Below are 20,939 nucleotides of genomic sequence, written 5' to 3'. Positions count from 1 at the left end.
ACCTTGTACTGATTTATATCCTGAGGGATTTGTATCTGTTCAAAAAAACTGTGAAAAAAAAAGATGAGTTTTTCTTGTGTCAGTCCAAGTTCTGACTCTTGATCATCCTGAGTACTCAGGAGCAGGAAATGATAGTTATTTGGTGATCAAAAATAATTCCTTTTTATTATTGTGTAATCTGATCTTCAAATCCTTTCTTTGAGATGGAGAGGTTTCTCCTCACCCCCACCCACCTCAGCCCCCCCAGTATGGGATTATCAGTAAACTTCTCTGTGAGGATGCTTGGAAAATTACAATGTTTGCTTCTTGCAATTTTCATGCAAAGAGTGGTATGGTTGTTGAAGAAAATGTGTGTGCCAGATGGAGTTGCATGTAAATAGACAGAGCAACAGAAGTTAGCTAGATTGATTTACGTCAGTTTATCACAGTCAATGGATCAGATGTCTATTTTGGAACACAGTTTGGAATACTCTTGTATGAAAATAACTCATCTTCTGTACCATGTGGATAGCCACCTCTAGCTTCATAATCATGTAAATCTGTGTTTCCATTATGGAAAAAAATCTAACTCATATGTTTTACAAGAAAGGAAACCAAATACATTTTGTTTTCTGGTGGGTTATAAATTCAGTGACAGATAATGGAAATGAACAAGTTAATTTAAAAAAAAAAAAGGTGATAAAGGCTATACAACAGAGAAGGTAAGATGTATTGGGTTTTTGTCAAAACTTTTCAGCTGTGGCTGGTCTTCAAGCTTATGTGAATGATGCTTGTATGTTTTTAAATCTTTCTGAAATGCTGCATTCCTAGAATTGGATAACGTAATTGTGAACAAATGAAAATGGCATAATGAAGTAAGAGGAATAAAAATCTTTTAAGACAACATTTTTTGCTTAAGATAGAAATTCTGATCAAGTAAACCCATGTTATTTTTCACACTTAATTGTATACAGTTGAGTCGGAATGTTTTTGTCGTGCTGGAATATAGGGGAAGGGCTATTACCTACATTCCAGAGTAAGGCTATATAAAGAAAAAGGAGTGGTAGTCATCTGTAATGATGTCTGTAAAGTACAGTGGTAAAAAAAAGTTCTTACATCATTACTCAAAGAATAGAAGTGTATCAATATAGAAAAGCCTTGTGCAATGCAGCTGCCCCATCTCAGGACTTCAGTTAAAGTCATTGATTTTTTTAAAAAACCTTTCATGCTATGTTCATTGTAAGTGTTCATATAGCATCCTCATTTATTTCAGATTCAGGTCTTCAAAGAGCTGATGGGATCAAAAGACTCCTTTTTAACTGAGTTTTGGTGGAAAGCGACTGTATAGTTTCTGATTGCTTAGCAAATTGTAACTTTAAGACTCTTTTCAAAGGGACCTATGAAGTAGCATTTAGTAGGAACCTTCTTTACCATGTCTGGTCAGTGGGGGAAAATAAAATATAAATAATTAATGAGGGTGCTGCCTGTGAAACTCTCCATTAAAAAAAGTATTTTGTTATTTTCTGTAAATATTAATATCTTATTTTATACAAAAAGTAATCTCATAATAAATTTTAAATGCCCACAAAGACGAGCTTGTAAAAAGCATATATATATATATGTGTGTGTGTGTGTGTCACCTTCATTTTTGTTATACATACTATTTTATTTTATTCTAATCTATTTTATTTTAATCTGAAATAAAATGTCTGGAATAAAGAAACCTAGATTGGTCTTATATTCAAGTCTGTAACAATTATGATGTTTAGAATTAATAGCACAGATACAAACTGGTCTATGTGCTCAAGACTCAGCATGCTATGTGACAGAAATAGTTTACAAAGGAGTGGCAAGAGACAGGCTCATACACACCCAAAATACAGTGCAGAACCATGAAATATACCTAAGGACAGCTCTGATTAGCCTACGGTGATGCAATACAAGCTTGAAGACCCTTGAGGTTTTTTTCTTCTAGGTCTCTTTACCCTATACTGAAAGAGTACTGCTTAGTTCACGTAACTGTCCTCATTTTTACTGCAAAACCACAGATTTTGTAATGTGTGATTATGTGGAAAGTTACACCTAGGTAGGATGGACCAGTCTACCAGTGCCTCATGTTCTTCACAACCTACAGGAAGGAAACATTCCATGTCTCTAGGACTCCGCCAAATTGCATGTTGCTTTCTTTTCTGACAGATGGTCAGGTGGTTTAGATTTGAAAAAGAAGATCTAGAGCACTTTCTCTTGAAGGTACAGTTTGCAGACTGTTAGTAAGGTGCAGGTATGAGGAACGGTGTCTTGAGTTGTGCAGCTCCTGAATGGCAATGGGGCAGGGTTTTTCGTACTACAACCAAGATGCTGTTCACGTCAAACATCTGTAATGTGGATGTGCCTTCTTTTTCCCTGTAAACTGTCCTATCCAGAACAGAAAAGGATAACATTTTATTCTAGAGAATGTCATAATGCTTATAACATTTTATAAAGAATTTATTTCACCAGGTTAGGGATGCCTTTTTAACATATTAGAATCTAAAATTAGTTTAATCAAGAACAATGAAAGGAAAGGAATAGGATTGTTCAGTCTGGAAGGGAGAACACTAAGGGGAAATCATGGAGAAGCTGAAAAGGGTACAATTAATTGTTTGTTGCCTCTTCTACTATTAAGCACGTAGCATGGATCTCCTCATGGCATTTCCAATGTAAACACTCTCTCCCGCTCCCCCAACTGGTTACTCATGCAATTTATAGTTAAACTGTGAAGCTCTGACTACTTCTCTCCTCTTTTTTCCTTAGTAGTGTGGTTTGCAGGACTGGTAAAAATACCCTTGTTTCTCAGTTGTGGAAAAATAAGTCCTTCACTGAGCGATACAAGAGATAGAAACTGGGCCTTTTACTTTAAAAACAAAAAAAGAAAGAGAAAAGCACACACACACAAAATGTAGTTAACTGGAAGAAAAACAAATGAGGAAGGAAAGAAAGAAAAAGCAGTTTCTTAGCTGAAAACCAGCTAAAAAATTACATTACCGAAGTAACTTGTTGCTTGTGCTCTCTGTTGGGATTGACATCTGTCTTCATTCCTGTCCCAGTTTTGGCTGGGATAGAGTTAACTTTCTTCATAGTAGCCAGTATGGGGCTGTGTTTTCGATTTGCACTAAAAACAGTATTGATAATGCAGAGATGTTTTAGTTGTTGCTAAGTAGTGCTTACACTAGTCGAGGGCTTTTTCAGCTCCCCAGGCTCTGCTGGGTGCACAAGAAACTGGGAGGGGACACAGCTGGGACAGCTGACCCCAACTGACCAACGGGATGTTCCATACCATATGACGTCATGCTTAGCATATAAAACTGGGGGAAGAAGGAATTGGGGGGCACATTTGGAGTGATGGCGTTTTTCTTCCCAAGTAACCGTTACGCGTGATGGAGCCCTGCTTTCCTGGCGATGGCTGAGCGCCTGCCTGCCCATGGGAAGGAGTGAATGAATTCCTTGTTTTGCTTTGCTTCCGTGTGCAGCTTTTCCTTTACCTATTAAACTGTCTTCACCTGAACCCATGAGTTATCTCACTTTTATTCTTCTGATTCTCTCCCCTATCCCACCGGGGGGGAGTGAGTTAGTGGCTGGGTGGTGCTGGGGCTAAACTACGACAATTCCTTTTCAGAACTATACATCACATATATATCAGTTATCATGTATATAGTTGTGTTTGTTTCTTTGCGATGCCCTCCTTTTCCCCCCATTCTAATTGGGCCAATAGTGCCTCTCATTTCTCAAGCTCTTCCTTTTTATGTTGGAGGAGGTTGAAAGCTCTGAGAAAGTCTTGGCATCATGATATTCACTTACACTTTGAAGTATGGCATTAAAAAACTGACAGAGTATAAGGATCTCCATGGTCACTGTTCTTCCTGGTTTTGAGTTGCTTATGCAGAGCTTTGGAAAGATTGGAATTGGTGGCTATCACTGTTTTTCACCTATGCCCGTAAAGAAGCCTAAATTGTCGCTATAAATATAATGTGAACAACTCTGTGACGAGGACATAGACAAAGGATGTTTTAGGACAATGGAGAAAATTCTGGTTGCCATTAAGTCAGGAGAATATAATGGCAATCTGTAGATGTGGAAGAAATAATTTTATATTGAGAAATTTATGTAAAGGAGTAGACAGAGTTAGAGCTGAATCATATCATACCATATTTGTTGATATTATCAATCTTGTTTTTCCCTTGTGGATATTAATTTGGTAAAATTTGTCCCGAAGGTTGGTCATACAAGGCTTGCAAATACAATCCTTAAAAAAAAATCCTTGCATAAATACCACATACATCTGTTTAATAGGAACTTTGTCATTTAGACCTTTTTGGTTTATCTGTCATTTATGGTTTTTATTTTAAGTCCTCAAAGATGGTGTTTAGTTTTCAACTTAATGAGCGCCATTATAGCAACTTTACATAGTAAGAAGGCATATAAAGGCAAGAAAGTATTAATAAGTACATTTTACATCATGTTAATAGCTGTATTGGGGCACATGTGTATGTAAAGAAAGATGGTCTTGGTAGTCAGGAGAAATTTAGGAAGGGATAGATAATAAAAGTACATGCAAGGCTTTTATTTTTTAATATAAAAAAGTACATAAACTAGAAAATAGTGTGTATCAAATATTTTGGCTTATTTTGCTATTGGAAGACAGTTTATAATTTACGCCTCCTTAGTTTCAAGGGAACTTTTTTTTCCTCTGTAGATTACAAATCAGTTTGGCTTTTATATAAATTCATCATCTATTTTTGGACAATGGTGGGGAAGGAATAAATCATTGTACTAAAAAATGTAGCAAATGCAGAAGACCCTCATGCTCCAGACTAATTGAAAAATTTAAAATAATTAATGAAAGGCAAGTATTATATTGAATACATTGACAGAATTTTGAATTCTAACATGAAACTGAACTTAGCTTAACATGGTCATACTTTGGTTAATTCTAATGCAGCAACCCTGGGAAATTTAGTTTCAGTTGTGTGTGTAAATTTTCAAAAATGCAGTCCTTTGTTTCATCTACACAGTTTGAGTGGAAACTGACTGTAGAAAACTGTTAATACTTTTAAAAGCAGCAATTACTTTTTGGGACTCTTCCATTGAAGCAAATTAATTCAGTGCAATTTGCTTTTTGATCAGTATTGTATGGTACAAGACTGCAAGGAACATTATGCTATTTAATGTCATGGGTTTTTTATTTCCCCCAGCAATTATCTCTTTTTCTCAGTCTCTGTTTATTCTGTACTAGAGAGTTATAACACTGTATTTCTGTGTATGGAACCCAAGTCAACTGCTGTAGAGTTTTATTTAATAGCAATGCCATAATCTGAAAGTGTTGTTAGTTTCCGCTTGGGATCTGTGCACTTAGTAGGGACAGGCCATGGTGATTTCAGGAGAGAGATTGTTTCCGGATACATTAAATATTCCTGAGCAGAAGTTACTCCTTATAAAATATTCTATGTCATTTTTGCTTTCATTATGTTTTGTATGTTTCATTAATTTCCTGTGGGTCTTTTTGAAAAGTTTCAGCAGTGCAGATAATCTTCTATAAAATTTGTTGACTAGATTCTCAATACATACAAGTGGGCAAACCTCTGTTTATGATCATGAATTAATTAATGGCACAGGAAACTGCACAAGCATGAATTCATAGCTCTGTTTTTGCTAGTGCACGTTCTTCTTACTGAATACAGCAGACGGTTGATAGCAGTAGAGCAATGGGATACCATTCAGGTCAGCCTGGTTTAACTGATGGAATATAGTGGAGAAAGCTCCTGAATTCCTGGCAAACTGCCCCAGTTCTGGATTGTTTATGGGCAATAATTCTCTACCACAGTCCACATGACAGGTTTACCTGCCTCATAATTCTGGGAAAAGAGATGTGAATCAGTAGGACCTGTAGGTCTCCAAGTCTCGGCATTTCCTGGTCATGGGCGGTATTTTAAGATTTGCAGTATCTAAAAATGCTACTCATTGAGCTGGAGTAATTTTACTGCAGGATTTCTGTCATGTGAAGCCTAGGGGAGAACAGTGTGGTTAGAGCATTCAAATTCTTGACCACGAAGGCAAGGCATTGACAACTGTGGGAAGTTTCTCTATAACTAGAACTTCGTTTATGGCCATAAACGAGGAGGCCTGGAAGACATATTTCTGCTCTTTTTCCCATGTAACTGAGCACTAGTGAGTACAAGAAGCACATTTCATGTTGTTAACTTCTTGTTTTACTGCTTCTGAAATTATCAGGGTTCCCATTTTCCGGAAGATTTTTTTCCATTCTAATTAGATTAAGTTTGAAAATCAGATTTTTTTCTTTTTTTTTTCTAACCATATCTGAAAATAAGTTCAGATTGGTTTCAGTCTGTACAGTAAAAATCTGATTTAACTCTATTTTTGGTGACTCATTTCTAATTCAATAGGAATACTACATATATGAAGTAAAGACGTCTCTTCTAATATGCACACCTTTATTCAAACACTGGAAAAGCTTAGAAAAAAATTCTGGGAATGAAGCTTTATCATGCTACTTTTTCTTTACAAAATGGGATTTCGTCTAATGCTCAGTTTCAGTGGGAAAAAGTAGTTCTCTTTGGTGTGCTGTTTTTGCTTCAGAACAAATAGCAGCTATTGTTTAAAAAATTAATGGCGTAAAAGAAAAACAAAGGAAAATTTTAAACAGCCCCTCTAGGCAAATTACATGAAAGACTCCTGCAAATAGCACATGTACCTACTAGTGATGAATCAAAACCTTATTGGCTTGAATCTTCTTTTGATTTGTTAACTACCATTGGGCGTCGGTGTACAGCTCTTAACTGTATTTGAAAAGTCTTTATCTGGTACTAGTTTTGTGTGTGAGTTAATCATCACCCTCTGTTGTTCAGCTTTTTACCCCACAGTGACTTAGTGATGTTTAGATTACTTTGGCTTGAAGATGAAGAATGAAAAAGTAAAGGGGCTAAAATAAATGTACAGATATACTTGGTCAGATTGCACCTGTTACTGGAATGAAGACAATTTTTATCTTTATACAGCTGGACAAAGTGTGTTCAATTAAGTGGCACCCTGCAGAGTCCATCTAAGGCTACCAACAATGTATTTCTTTGCCAAAAATATTGGGAAGATTATAATTGCTGTTAGGATGGATTTTTTTTTTTTTAATTGGGAATAGCATAGATTTATTCTAGATACTCTAATCAGATGGTGCTGGTTTGAACTCACTGCAAGATTTTCCAAATGGTATTACATTACAGTTGGTACACCTGTCAGGTACACAAGCAGAAGTAAGTCAGGAACAGCACCATGACCAGTTGGACAGCAACTTTTGCACTGACAAAGTTTTGCACGCCCTCACCCCAATTTTTCTTCTTTTGTTTGAAAAGAAAAAAAGCAAAAAGCCACAGTTTTTGTCCATAAGCTGCCTTCCAAGTCTGAAGATCATTTCGCTATATTGTTACAGGCTGGTTGTACCCAGAACCAAAATAAGCCTAAGAATGTATTGTCCACTCAGGAATTTTCTTGGTCTCCCAAACAGGGTATCTTTTAAATTTAAAACTCTAAAGTTTCAATCTGAGGTGTGCCTTTTTCTGGTGGATTTAACTAAACAGTTTTTCTCTGCAAAACATCAACAGTCTAAAGATGTTTTAAGCAATGATAAAATACCAAGTATATAAATTTCAATGACCACCTACTTTACTCCAGAAGATTAGGTATATTAACAAATTATCCTTGAGATTTTTTATTTGGACTCTTCTGTGATGTAGATGCAGCAATGTACAACATTGTTGAACCCATTTCTGCAGTTCAAAATGCAGAAAAGCAGCTATTACTTATGTTTATTCTTTAAATTCTGGTGGATCCAGGCTCTGGAAATCACTCAACTGGAGACAGGTTTTGGTTTGGCAGCTTGGTGCTTGACCTTTTGCTGTTGCTTATTAAGTATTTAGCCTTTTCGTTCATCTTTTGTGAATAAGGGGTCAACAGTGTACTCTAGAACTTGAAGTCCTGATGTAGCATTTACTATTTCATAATTTAGTTTTGTTTCACAGGGATCACGCTCTACAGCCAACCATATGGAGGAGCCTTGCTGGATGAGGACAAAATGTGAGCAAACTCTTAAAATATATAACAGCTGCAGTGAGCAGACAATTGAAACTACTGATGCCATAAGCATGTATGTTGCATGCAATAGATACTGTGACTTGATAGATGCAATTCATATGTTAAGTCTACTGTTTATATCAGATGTGGTTGCATTATTTTGTAGAGAAAAATACTAAATTTATGCTGACTGCGCTTTACAGAATGTTTGTGAGCAGGTCGTGACATTTCGAACAGGTTAACTGCTTCAAATAATTGTCAGGTTTTTAAATGTTAATTTTCTGTAGAGGGGGAAGTATTTGCAAAAGCTTCAGTTTACTATTCAGACTTTAAAGACTTTAAACACGCTGTTTTCTGTAACTCACATATAGTTTTGTAACTTAACACATCATCTTGCACCTCTCCTCTAATTAGATGTTGACAGTGTACAAACATGGTGTGTGCAAGCAGGATTAAGGCCCTAATGTCTAGTGTTGTTTTGGTAAGAAGTTGGCCTTGAAAATGTTTGTGTTTAATGAGGTTTTTTTCCTCACTGTGTTTTCATTATGCCATTTTGCTTTGCACCCTAGAATGGAGAACGTTCGTCAGTGTGGGGTAGCACTGTGTATCATGCTGGGTTTCTCTATCCTTACCGCATCCATTGGAAGTGCCATAGTGAAAGACAGAGTATCTGGCACAAAACGCTTGCAGCACATCACAGGCTTGGGTTACAAAACTTACTGGCTTGCTAACTTCTGCTGTGATATGGTATGTATCATGTGGGGCAGCATGTATTCGGGTGTAAATTTTTAACTAGTTTGTCATAAATAAGCAAAAGAAGATATGGTCACAAGGCAGGTGAATAAGGTTTGAATTGTGCAGAGCAAGAACTATTGGCTGTCATGTTAACAAGCATTGGGACACCATTCCTGCTTTAATACTGTCAGATAAAGTTCTGTAAGGCAGGGATTGTGTTCTTCATTTTCCAAAGTTGAATTGTAAGGTAAAGCATATGCTAGCTTTAGGTACCTACACTATTTTACAAATAAAAGGAAGCTGGCTGATCAACTTAGGCAGAAACAACCTTCCACACAGCAGTTCATAGCAGGAGTTTCTGTGCTTTCAGTTGCCACTGGCAAAACCTTTCAGATTATTGGAGAAGCCTGAAGATACTAGTCAGCTACTTTAAAGGTGTAATTATGTTGTCTGTTGGTAGGAAATATGAGAGATACTCACAACTGGTACCTTTTATTTCTGGCCAGATAGACAGTAGAAAACATTATTTATGAATTCACATACGCAGAATGACCTACATCAGAAATGGGTGAAGTCTCTGACCTCAAGGAGTATTTTTCTCATACAACGTAATTTCTGCCATTGTTAGCATTACAGATAGTATTGTCTGCATGCAGTCCATTAACAAATCTGAAACTATCTTCTATTGAAAATACTACAAAAATTATTATTTTTCCCTAAATATTACCCTTTTAATAAGGTGTAAAGACAGGAATTCCACTGAGACCTACTTTGGCAGGTCAGGTTTAAGGCAACATATTTAAATGAATTAGGAATTTTTACTTAGCACATTCAAGCCTGAGAAGTTGATTTTTTTTCAGGCCAATAAGCAAAGGTGGTGAAATAGAATTAACTTTCTCAAGTCACTGCTAGTCCCCGGTCACTGATTTTCATCAGCTGTATTACAGAGCTTGTTATTTAAACATGAATTCCAGAAATTATCTTGAAATATATTTTTCAAAGGTGACTCTTTAGAAAATAAAATTAAAAATTGCTCCATTATATATGCATGTATATGTCTCTCTGTGTGTGTATATATATATGTGTATATATATAAGGCATACATATATGTCCCTTACTGAAAGACCTTTTCATAATTCACTTGTGATGAGGCTTGCTGTAGTATTAGTTCAGAGTTCAGCAGGAATGTGAGATTAGGTCATCAACTTCTGGGAAAGGGATAGAATTAATGTTTCTAAAGAACTAGGGTGCTGTCTGTTGATAGTTCACTTCTCAAAGAAGGTGTTTTGGATTAGGAGCTTAGTTTCAGAGGCAGTAGTGAACAACTGGAGTCACCTGGATAATTCAAAAGTAAAAAGATTCCTGACCACAGAGAAGGGGCGTAGGCAACAAAAACATGAACTAGCATGGTCAGGAACAGAGAGTTTTGGAACATCCTCTGTTCTCATTCAGACTATTCTAAATCTGAAATATTGGAGCTTCACCCATCCATGCTTGAAATCAGGATTTGCACACTTGAGCAAGCATGAAGTAAGAGCACATTTCTCCAAATTTATTTACATGGCCAGTCAATCTTTGTATTCCTTTTTCTGCCATGTCAGATAAGAGGGCTTCGTTAAAAGCTCAGTCCTTCATCATTCAGTTTCTCCTTGTGCAGCAAAGTCAACTCCTCATTATTTTCTGCCAATCTCTTCCCTTCAAAATGTTCTTACAAATTCAGTACAGTACTGCATGATCAATCATGATCTGGGAAAGAACAGACACTGTTTAAATGCTAATTGTGCTGCAGATCATTTAGGGACACTGAACACATGAATGTATGAACTGTCAAATTTGAAATCCCTCTACATATTTTAAGTGTTACACACAGAAGTTTACACACAGAATCATATAGGTTGGAAAAGACCTTTAAGATCATTGAATCCAACCATAAACCTAACACTGCCAGTTCACCACTAAACCATGTCCCTAAGTGCCACATCCAAATGCCTTTTAAATACCTCCAGGGATGGTGACTCCACCACCTCCCTGGGCAGCCTGTTCCAATGCCTGACAATATTTCCTAATATCCACTCTAAATGTCCCCTGGTGTAGCTTGAAGCAATTTCCTCTCATCCTATCACTCGTTATGTGGGAGAAGAGACCAACACCCTCCTCACTACAACCTCCTTTCAGGTAGTTGTAGAGAGCAATAAGGTCTCCCCTTCTCCTCTTCTCCAGACTAAACAATCCCAGTTCCCTCAGCTGCTCCTCATAAGACTTGTTCTCCAGACATTTCACCAGCTCTGTTGCCCTTCTCTGGACATGCTCCAGCAGCTCAATGTCCTCCTTGTAGTGAGGGGCCCAAAACTGAACACAGTACTCAAGGTGCAGCCTCACCAGTGCCAAGTACAGGGGCACGATCGCTTCCCTGCTCCTGCTGGCCACACTATTCCTGATGCAAGCCAGGATACCGTTGGCCTTCTTGGCCACCCGGGCACACTGCTGGCTCGTGTTCAGCCGGCTGTCAACCAACACCCCCAGGTCCTTCTCTGCTGGGCAGCTCTCCAGCCACTCTTCCCCAAGCCTATAGCATTGCATGGGGTTGTTGATACCCAAGTACAGGACCCAACACTCAGTCTTGTTGAACCCCATACAGTTGGCCTCATCCCATTGATGCAGCCTGTCCAGATCCTTCTGTAGAGCCTCCCTTCACTCAAGCAAATCAAGACTTCCTCCCAACTTAGTGTCATCTTTAAACGTACTGAGGATGCACTCAACCCCCTCATCCAGATCATTGATAAAGGTATAAAACAAGACTGGCCCCAAAATTGAGCCCTGGGGAACACCACTTGTGACCGATTGCCAACTGGATTTAATTCCGTTCACCACAACTCTTTGGGTCCTGCTATCCAGCCACTTTTTTACTTAACAAGGAGTACCCCTGTCCAAGCCATGAGCAGCTAGTTTCTCCAGGAGAATGCTATGGGAAACAGTGTCAAGACTAGGTAGACAACATCCACAGCCTTTCCCTCATATATTAAGCAGGTCACTTTCTCATAGAAGATCAGGTTAGGCAAGCAGGACCTGCCTTTCCTAAACCCATGCTGACTGGGACTGATTGGTTGGTTGTTCTGTACATGCCATGTGATGGCATTCAAGATGATCTGCTCCATAACCTTCCCTGCCATTCAGGTCAGACTGACAGGCCTGTAGTTCCCTGGATCCTCCTTCCAGCCCTTCTTGTAGAAGGGCATCACATTTGCTAACCTCCAGTCAACTGGGACCTCCCCAATTAGCCAGGACTGCTGATAAATGATGGAAAGTGACTTGGTGAGCACTTCCATCAGTTCCTTCAGTACCCTTGGGTGGATCCCATCTGGCCCCATAGACTTGTGTGTGTCTGGATGGTGTAGCAGGTTGCTAAGCATTTACCCTTGGATTATGGGAGCTCTATTCTGCTCCCCATCCCTGTCTTCCTATTACTTCCTTCTTACTATTAAAGGCTTAGGCAAAGAAGGCATTATGTACCTCAACCTTTTCCTCATCCTTTGTCATTATGTTACCCCCCACATCCAATAAAGGCTGGAGAGTCTCCTTAGCCCTCTTTTTGCTGCTAATGTATTTATAGAAGTACTTTTTATTGTCTTTTATGGCAGTAGCCAGATTAAGCTCTAGCTGGGCTTTGGCCCTTCTAATTTTATCCCTGTGTAATCTCACTACACCTATGTAGTCCTCCTGACTTGCCTGTCCCTTCTTCCAAAGGTTATAAACTCTCCAGTTTGGCTAATTCCAGCCAAAGCACCCTGTTCTGCCAGGCCAGTCTTCTTCCCAGCTGCCTTTTCTTTTGGCACACAGGACAGCCTGCTCTTTCACTTTTAAGATTTTCTTCTTGAAGAATGTCCAGCCTTCCTGGACTCCTTTGCCCTTCAGGCCTGCCTCCCAGGGGACTCTGTTGATCAGTCTCCTAAACAGGCCAAAGCCTGGCCTCCAGAAGTCCAAGGTGGCAGTTCTGCTGATCCCCCTTCTTACTTCTCTGAGAATCAAAAACTATCATTTCATGATCACTATGCCCAAGACAGCCTCCAACTATCACATCAACTACAAGTCCTTCTCTGTTCATGAGCCACAGGTCCAGTGAGGTGCCTTCCCTAGTTGGTTCACTCACCAGCTGTGTCAGGAAGTTACCTTCCACACACACCAGGAACCTCCTGGACTTTCTCCTCACCGCTGTGTTGTATTTCCAGCAGACATTGGATAAGTTGAAGTCCCTCAGGAAGACAAGGGCTGGTGATTGTGAGACTTCTCCCAGCTGCTTATAGAATACTTCCTCTGCCACTTCATCCTGGCTGGGTGGTCTGTAACAGACTCCCACCATGATATCTTCTTTGTTGGCCTTCACCTGATTTTTATGCATAAACACTCAACCCTATCTTCACCATCATCAAGCTCTAGACAATCCAAACACTCCCTAACATAAAGGACTCCCTCTCCTGCCTTGCCTTTCCCTTCTGAAAAGTTTATATCCACCCATTGCAGGACTCCAGCTGCACCATATTTCGATGATGGCAAGTATATCCTAGTTTTCTGCTGCACAATGGCTTCCAGCTCCTCCTGTTTATTGCCCATCCTGTGTGCACTGGTGTAGGGGCACCTGCTGTCATCTGTGTCACCTGCTTAGAGAAACACCCCTTAAGTCCTTTGAGGTGTTTCACTGGTGTTCCCATCTTGGCTCCTATTACCTCAGTAGCCCCTAGCTTATCTCCATACAACTTCAACTGTGCTCCAGCAAAACCAGTCCATCTCCTATTCCAAACTGTGTCCTAGATTATAGACAGCAAAATCTTTACTAGATCTGCAGAAGAATTTGATTTCTGAATTTGCTGTCATGAGAATAAGGCTGCTCTTACTGTATTTATATGTGTGAATGGTATCCTTTACTATGTTCAGCAAATGGAAAATTTGTGAGTGCTAAGAAAATTTAATGACAGAGACATTTTGTTCAGATTAAACTCGTGTCAGAAGTTTAGCAAAATTAAGGTGGTTTTTTTATTATTCGTGCATGCCCAAATCTTATATCACACCATGCTTTCAAGTAAGATCTCTAATAGAATTTAATGTTTAAAGTTATTTATTTATTCCTAGAAAAATGTCCCAAGTCTGTTGAAATATATTGGGACTCATATGCTTTGTGACTTCTCTACTATTTTTTTAAAGAGCTCCAAAATAACTGAAACCTAAATCTGAGGGGTGATATGGCATGATATTTGTATATGGCTCTGAATAAGGTGCACTGTGAAGAAGACAAGAACATTTCTTTTGTCTACATTTCACTCCATTGCTCTTCTCCTAAAAAAATGTCTGTCTTCCCATTAATAAAAAAGTGGTGCTCTCTGGATTAATTTTGAACAGGTTTGCATTGTACTGCAGTATGAAAGCCCAATTTTGACAGTAAGGATGTTGTTCTTCTACACTGAATATTTAGCTAGACCTTGATTTGTTGCCTCTACTGCAGTTGCGTCTCAGAATCTCAGTTATATTAGGATAAGGTTAAATATTATATAAGCAGAAATGGAAGCAGGCAGTGCCCTTACAAGCTCAGCTTCAATGCACTGAGCAGGCAGACACTGAGAGTGGAACTGAGTACATATTTTCACATCTTGCCAATGCTAGTTGCAAGCAGAACCTGTCTCTCTTGAATCCTTGGCTACGAACCCCCTCTACCAATCACATTCTCCCTGCCTTTAAGTATTTGGTTACCATTATGTCAAGAAACTAAACAGAGAAACTCCTTTCCCTGATGCCTAATGGCTGTAACTCTTCTAAATATTATGTCTGTTCCCATTAAAAGTTGTCGTTTGCTTCATCAGCACACATGGTCCGTCATTAAAATCTCTTAAAATTATATCCTTACTATTCTCCTATGACTGAAGCACCAATCAGTGAAACTGCTATTTCTGAACCCAAGACTCTGTATTCACAGTATAATTTGATGTTTTGGAGCAATAGTCCCATATGGACTCATTATCTGGAAGAGCTGGCTTGTTAAATGGAGGTGTTGGAAAGGTCAATAGAAATGGAATTAAGGGGAATATTCTGTAGTTGGATTTTATGTTGTCAGGCTGTTTTATGTGTATATGTGTAAGAGGGGTAGTTTCACAGCAAGCGTGGACTATGAAATCTCAGAGCTCTTCTGCTTAATTTTTCCTAATTTATAGTGTAATTATAATGCAAATATGGAAAAGTTAATTTGTAGAGCCTTTCTGTGCTAATTAAGTAAGATCAGTAAGAGATACTCACCTGCTAAGTGCCTTTTTTCTTCTGTTTCTAGCTGTTTTACATGGTTCCAGTCACCCTGTGTGTTGGTGTTATTACTGCCTTCCAGCTATCAGCCTTCACTTTCCGAAAGAACTTGGCAGCCACTGTTCTCCTGCTGATACTTTTTGGGTATGTGATTGGAAATGCTACTATGGAATTATAGCTTGTAAGAAACAAACAGAAATCTTTAGACTTGGTTTGCACCTGCTGCTGGATGCATGATTTTCTCTCTTTGGAAATGATTATGATTCAGCAAAGATTGTGAGAAAACAGGCTGAAACATGAGTTTGAAAGTTCCATGTGGAGGGAGGAGGGAGATTTTCCCATGCATTAAAAAAAAAAAAATGTGTGGGGAAAAAAAGTAAAAAGGACTGGAAACGTCTCAGAAAATACTCAGCCTGTATAACAGTCATTTGCTGTTAGAAATTGATTGTATGTTATCTTCCAGAAAATGAGGGAATAATAACATAGTCAGGGCCGAATTTCAGTGTTTAGCTGTGCAGAATATCGTCAAGAAGGTAAGAAGTGGCTGTCTTTTATTACAGTTTTATCCATTTTTTGTAATTTTACATAGCTCCAAGAACCTATATTTCCAATGAGAAGTCTGTCCACACTGTACTGTGGAGTATTGGGCTGGTTGGATATTTGTCTCCAAATAGTACTGTGAGAGAGAAAAGTCCTCACATATTACCCTCTTGCTTAGTTTCATGTGAAAAACAGTTATAAAATGTTAAAATAACTGGTTAAACAGAGGATTGATTTCTCTATAGAAATAAGGTTGTTGAGCCCTGGGCTCAATCAAAATAATGGTCTGTCTGTTCTGTTCCTTTAACTCTTCCTATGTGCAGTCCCAGGTGAAGTGAGAAATGCTGAAGATGAATAGTTATAGGACAAGCATCCTGAGAAGTTTCTCCCTTATCTCAAGTAACTAATTGTTGCTATCTTTCTAAGGGGGGGTGCATATCTTATGAGACAGATGTTTAGATAATGAAATATAACTCACCCATGAGAGAATCACAGGGAGTGAAAGTAGAAAAGATCTTCTGCATGTTCAGGACGTGCTCCACTCCAGGAAGAGTCTCAGATAAACACTTAAAAAAAATAAATTACTATATTTCATCCTGAAACTGTTTTAAAGTTCTCATGCCTCCAGCAACTCCGTCTTTAGAAAACTGTTTCAGTATCTCTATAGCAGGATGTATTCTTTGAAATTCCAGTCTGAGTTTATTTTGGAGCCATACTTCATGATTCTCCCTCATCGAGCATCTTTTGCAAGCCCAAGCAAGCCAAGTCCTCTCTTGTAAAAAGGTGTTCTCATTCCCTGGATAATTCTATTCATATTTTTTCCCTGTACCTCCACTTTGAGGTTATCTTTCCTAGGCATGAGTGGCCACACTATTATGTAATATTCTAGAGGTCATGATGCTGGGATCTTGCAAATAACTCAGATGAAGCATCCAAAGTTGATACTTTTCTTCTCTCTGTATCACTCTTGTCTTCCTTCTCCTTCCTTCCTGCACTACTACCAATTGATTCCTTCAAGTTAAAGGCAGAATTTCTTATCAGTCTTAGTGCAAAGACTTTACACTGCTAAATCTCATCCCTGTTGGGTTTTTTTAATTTTATTTTTTAGTGCCTTTACAACTGTTGAATAGTTCTTTTGTTCTGGTTGCTGTGACTCTAGCATAAAAATAGCCATCTATAGATATTTTAAGTCAAGCAGCAAATGAACGATACAGTACATACTTGTATGTCTGCTGAAGTCATGACATATTTTCTGTGGTGTGCTATAGGCTTTGGTCTTTCCCACAGTGTAAATCCCAGATGCTAGGAGTTATGCTGGGATTGTTTTAAACAAAATGAGGAGTTAAAGTTTGGGTATTTCAGAAGAAATAAACATTGACTGAAAAGCTGGACTGTCTTCTAAAAAAATTTTTGTTGACTGCAGATGCAGCTTAATCATATCAGCATAATCCCTCCTGTACTGTTCAGCTTTGGTTGACATAACAGACACTATAGTGATTTTTAACAAGAAGGTATATGTACTCTACATGTATTAACATGTATTAAAGATGCAGTGTCAGCCAGTAAGTTTAACATGTCTCAAGGACACTCTGATAAATACAAAGAGTAGCCACTCTTCTTACTCTATGTTTTACTCAGCCTAACTAGTGGCTTAGTTGTGACTTACGCGTCACAGTAAATGTGATGACCCCTGTTGTGGTCATTTCATTCTTCCCTGGTATTGTGGATGTAATTGTCATTTATCTGTATGCCTTAATGCATTTTTTTCCTTTTAAAATTTTATTTTTCTTTTCACGGTACACTTGTGCAGCATTTCTGATCTAGAACAAAGGTAAAAATAGATCAGTTACATGAAAAAGTTAAGCTATGTGCCAGAAACTGGTGTGCTTGAAAGAATAATCAACAATTTCCTTGTGTGCTACTTTAAAACTGATTTCCTTTAAAAATATAATGGTCTCTTAAATAAACTGCATTTTTCGTCTTTTAGTTGAGAGCAGAAGTGTTTTATAGTGCAACAGCTTAAGCACTTTTGTCCAAAATGCTCTATCTTTGATACTTACTGAATAACAAATTACAGCTGAAGCTGAAGGAAAAGAACATTAGGATAGAAATGTAGGCGTAACTGACAGCTACTTTAAAGGCTGCATTTGAACATCATACAACTTCAGTATTTGGAGTGTCTTACTCATTTCTTAGCAGCTATAAGCAAACAAATCAATTTTTGCTTTAATTTACAACAGAGTAACAGCACTCTAAATCATGTCTCTTTCCTGAGATGTTTCCAAGGACGGACTTGTCTTGCATTTCCAGTATTGTACTTCAGAGCAAAACTTAGAACAGTGATTTTGGTATATGCATGAAAGGAAAAAAAGATAGTGTGATTAAGGCTATCAACAGGATGCTGAAAAGTATAGTGTGATCTTGAATACTTACAATCATTATTTGAAACCCAAACATTAAGTCATTTAGCCTTTATCTTCCTGTAAACTGAGGATAACATCAATACTTCACAGCAGGATTTGGAAGTTTGTTTCTTAAGGTAAAAGACTATCATTCTGAGATGAAAAAAGTTCATCTGTAGAGTACAAAATACTGAATTTAAAAGGGACTTTTATGGTTCGTAATCTAAACTTCTGTTTAATGCAATGAAGAAGTGAATTCACAGATTTTTGTCTAGTTACTCTTGCATTGAGCTCACTTAAAACAATTATATATACACATATTAATACTATATAAAAATATTTATATATACAACTATATATACACACTCTATATATACTTATCATCATGCAATGGTATATGTTGATAGCTATGCTCCTGTAGTCCTATACTGTTTGTCTGGCAGATACGTCTTGCACTATGTTGAATGGAAAATAGATTTCCTTTATATGACATTCATGCTCATCAAATTACCTGGCCATTTTTTCAGTCTGGCTAGGCATACCTGACTCGTTTTAAAAAGTATAACTGCTCCATTTTGGATAGGTGTTATTTGACTTGCCAGAGCGGAGGATGCCTTCCCTCCTCCTTTAAAGATTTGCATTGAAAATGATGTATTCATGGACATCCTGTCATATCATCATTGTGCTGTGAAGTAACTATGCACTTCTGTTTGATGGCTACTACTCTACTAACTGATAACCTGTTTTAGGTAATAACAATGCTAACATGATCTCTGGCAAATTTCAGTTCTCATATATCACTGGCACAAATATTAGTTCCAGTTCAAGGATTAATGCTTTTTTATTTCTTTTTTTTTTTTCTTTCTCTCTTTTTGCTCACTCTGTCTTCCTTTTTTGGTTTTTTTTTTTCTTTCTATGAAAGCCTCTAAGAAAAGCTGATTGATCAGCATCCATGCTTTAAGCTTCAAATATTTGGTTTTAATTCCATCTCTATGTAAGAGGCTTTTTAAGATGCATGGTTTTACAGTCTTTCAGAAATCAGGATTATAGGCTTTCTGGAACAGTGAAAGTAAATATATGCAACTGATATATGAAAAAATGGATCATATCTGCCCATTACATGGCAGTAGCTATGTGTACATCAGGAATCATAAGGTAATCTGATAAAGAAGAAATATCCCAGATTTGTCCTTTTTTCTCAGTTGGTCAAGAGGGTTGTTTGCATAACTGAAATTTAAGGAGTGACTTGGTTCTTTTTCTAGTATGATAACTGCTTTTTTTTTTTTCTGAGGACAAAACATAACTTATTTATGATAATTTTGTTTCTTTAAACTTTCAGGTATGCAACTTTACCGTGGATGTATCTTGTATCCAGGTTCTTCTCAAGTTCAGATGTAGCTTTTATTTCTTACATCTCCCTAAATTTTTTGTTTGGCCTGTGTACCATGCTGGTGACTCTCTTACCTCGTTTGTTATCTATAATTTCCAAAGTGCAGGTCAGTACAAAACCTTTGCGTTATGTTACTCATGAGTGAGATGTATGCACACACATGCATGAGTGTATATGTTGGTGTGTATAGATATGTATGTTTATACATATGCACAGATAGGATTTTTTTCCAGCAGAAAACTTGTGTTTCAAACATTCATGCTTTTTTTCTCTTACTGTATACTGTATTGCTTGTTACCATCTTGAATTTTAACTTTTTTTATAACAACAAAAAAAAATTACACTGTAATAAAGGAAAAAGTGTGTTAATTGAAACCTTGACATTTTCCAGACCATTAAGTTGTAATTGGCACATAATGGGAGCTGTTCTGGTCCATTGAATAGATTATATGCATTGTAAAATGTGTTTGAATAATACTGACATAAGAGATTAGCTGCATATTCCTAGGATCTGTAATGCACTGTATGAACACTAATATGCTTTCTCACTCCATGTATGTAATTTTCATTAGTCATAATGTTAATTAAGCATCTTGATATAAAGGAGGTCCAGAATGTGTATGACAATCTATGCATGTACCAGGTCAAAAACTTGATGTTCGAAGTCAAATCTGGATTACATGTCACTCAAGTTTGGAGGCAGATTTGGTGTTAACTTGGGTTAATTAATTAATTAAGTTGGTGACTTACTTAGAATTAATAGCATTCAAATAGTAAAAATTTAAGAAAATAGAATGGCCATATCTGTTTTGTTACTGTCTGTGAACTTCAACTAAAATTAGAATCCCATAGTCCTAGGCACTCTAAAATACAGTGAGAAGAACCCTACCCCAAAATAGTTCACAACATGCTCTTCTGAAATCAGTTCATTTTGAGTGACATTGGATTGCTGATCCAGCTTTGTAAGTGTGCTTAATATGCTGTTGGAGAAAACTAATTTTTTACCTTTTTTTTTTCCTTCCCCCCTCCTCTCACTGAGCCAATACAGAGATTTCAGAAAATCTACAATATTCTTAAATGGGCATTCATCATATTCCCACAATTCTGCTTAGGCCAGGGTTTAATAGAACTTTCATACAATCAGATCAAGTTTGACCTGACCAGCAACTTTGGAATAGATTCATACGTGAGCCCCTTTGAGATGAATTTCCTGGGCTGGATTTTTGTCGAAATGGCCCTGCAGGGAACACTACTTCTTCTTTTACGGCTTTTTCTTCATTGGGATCTCCTCCAGAAACCAAGGTGTGTTACCATTTGTACTCTGCTATAGTGGACACTGAATTACTTTTTAAACAAAGAAAATGGTGGATTCCTTTGAACACCTGATGATAAATGCTTCTGATAACATGGTGTACCTGAATTAGTGGAAACTGCAGAATAAATACAAGTAGATGCTGTTTCTCTTGATCTGGTGCTGAGACTCGATCACCAAA

The 20,939-nt window shown here is 37.7% G+C and overlaps 1 protein-coding gene across 1 annotated transcript in view; it reads left to right on the top strand.

Annotated features, from left to right (window-relative positions):
* The window catches only part of ABCA13 (ATP binding cassette subfamily A member 13), a 207,958-nt gene that overhangs the window by 144,679 nt on the left and 42,340 nt on the right, over positions 1–20,939 (top strand). The window contains exons 48-52 of the mRNA XM_064441788.1: positions 8,046–8,100; positions 8,667–8,844; positions 15,143–15,258; positions 19,396–19,552; positions 20,495–20,748. Coding sequence (XP_064297858.1) covers positions 8,046–8,100; positions 8,667–8,844; positions 15,143–15,258; positions 19,396–19,552; positions 20,495–20,748 — 760 coding nt within the window. The remainder of the gene's footprint in view (positions 1–8,045; positions 8,101–8,666; positions 8,845–15,142; positions 15,259–19,395; positions 19,553–20,494; positions 20,749–20,939) is intronic.

The sequence above is a fragment of the Phalacrocorax carbo genome, chromosome 2 (genome assembly GCF_963921805.1).
Source record: "Phalacrocorax carbo chromosome 2, bPhaCar2.1, whole genome shotgun sequence".
Classification (NCBI taxonomy): domain Eukaryota; kingdom Metazoa; phylum Chordata; class Aves; order Suliformes; family Phalacrocoracidae; genus Phalacrocorax; species Phalacrocorax carbo.
Note: the sequence above shows the minus strand (reverse complement) of the source record. Positions and strands in the feature narration are given on the sequence as shown.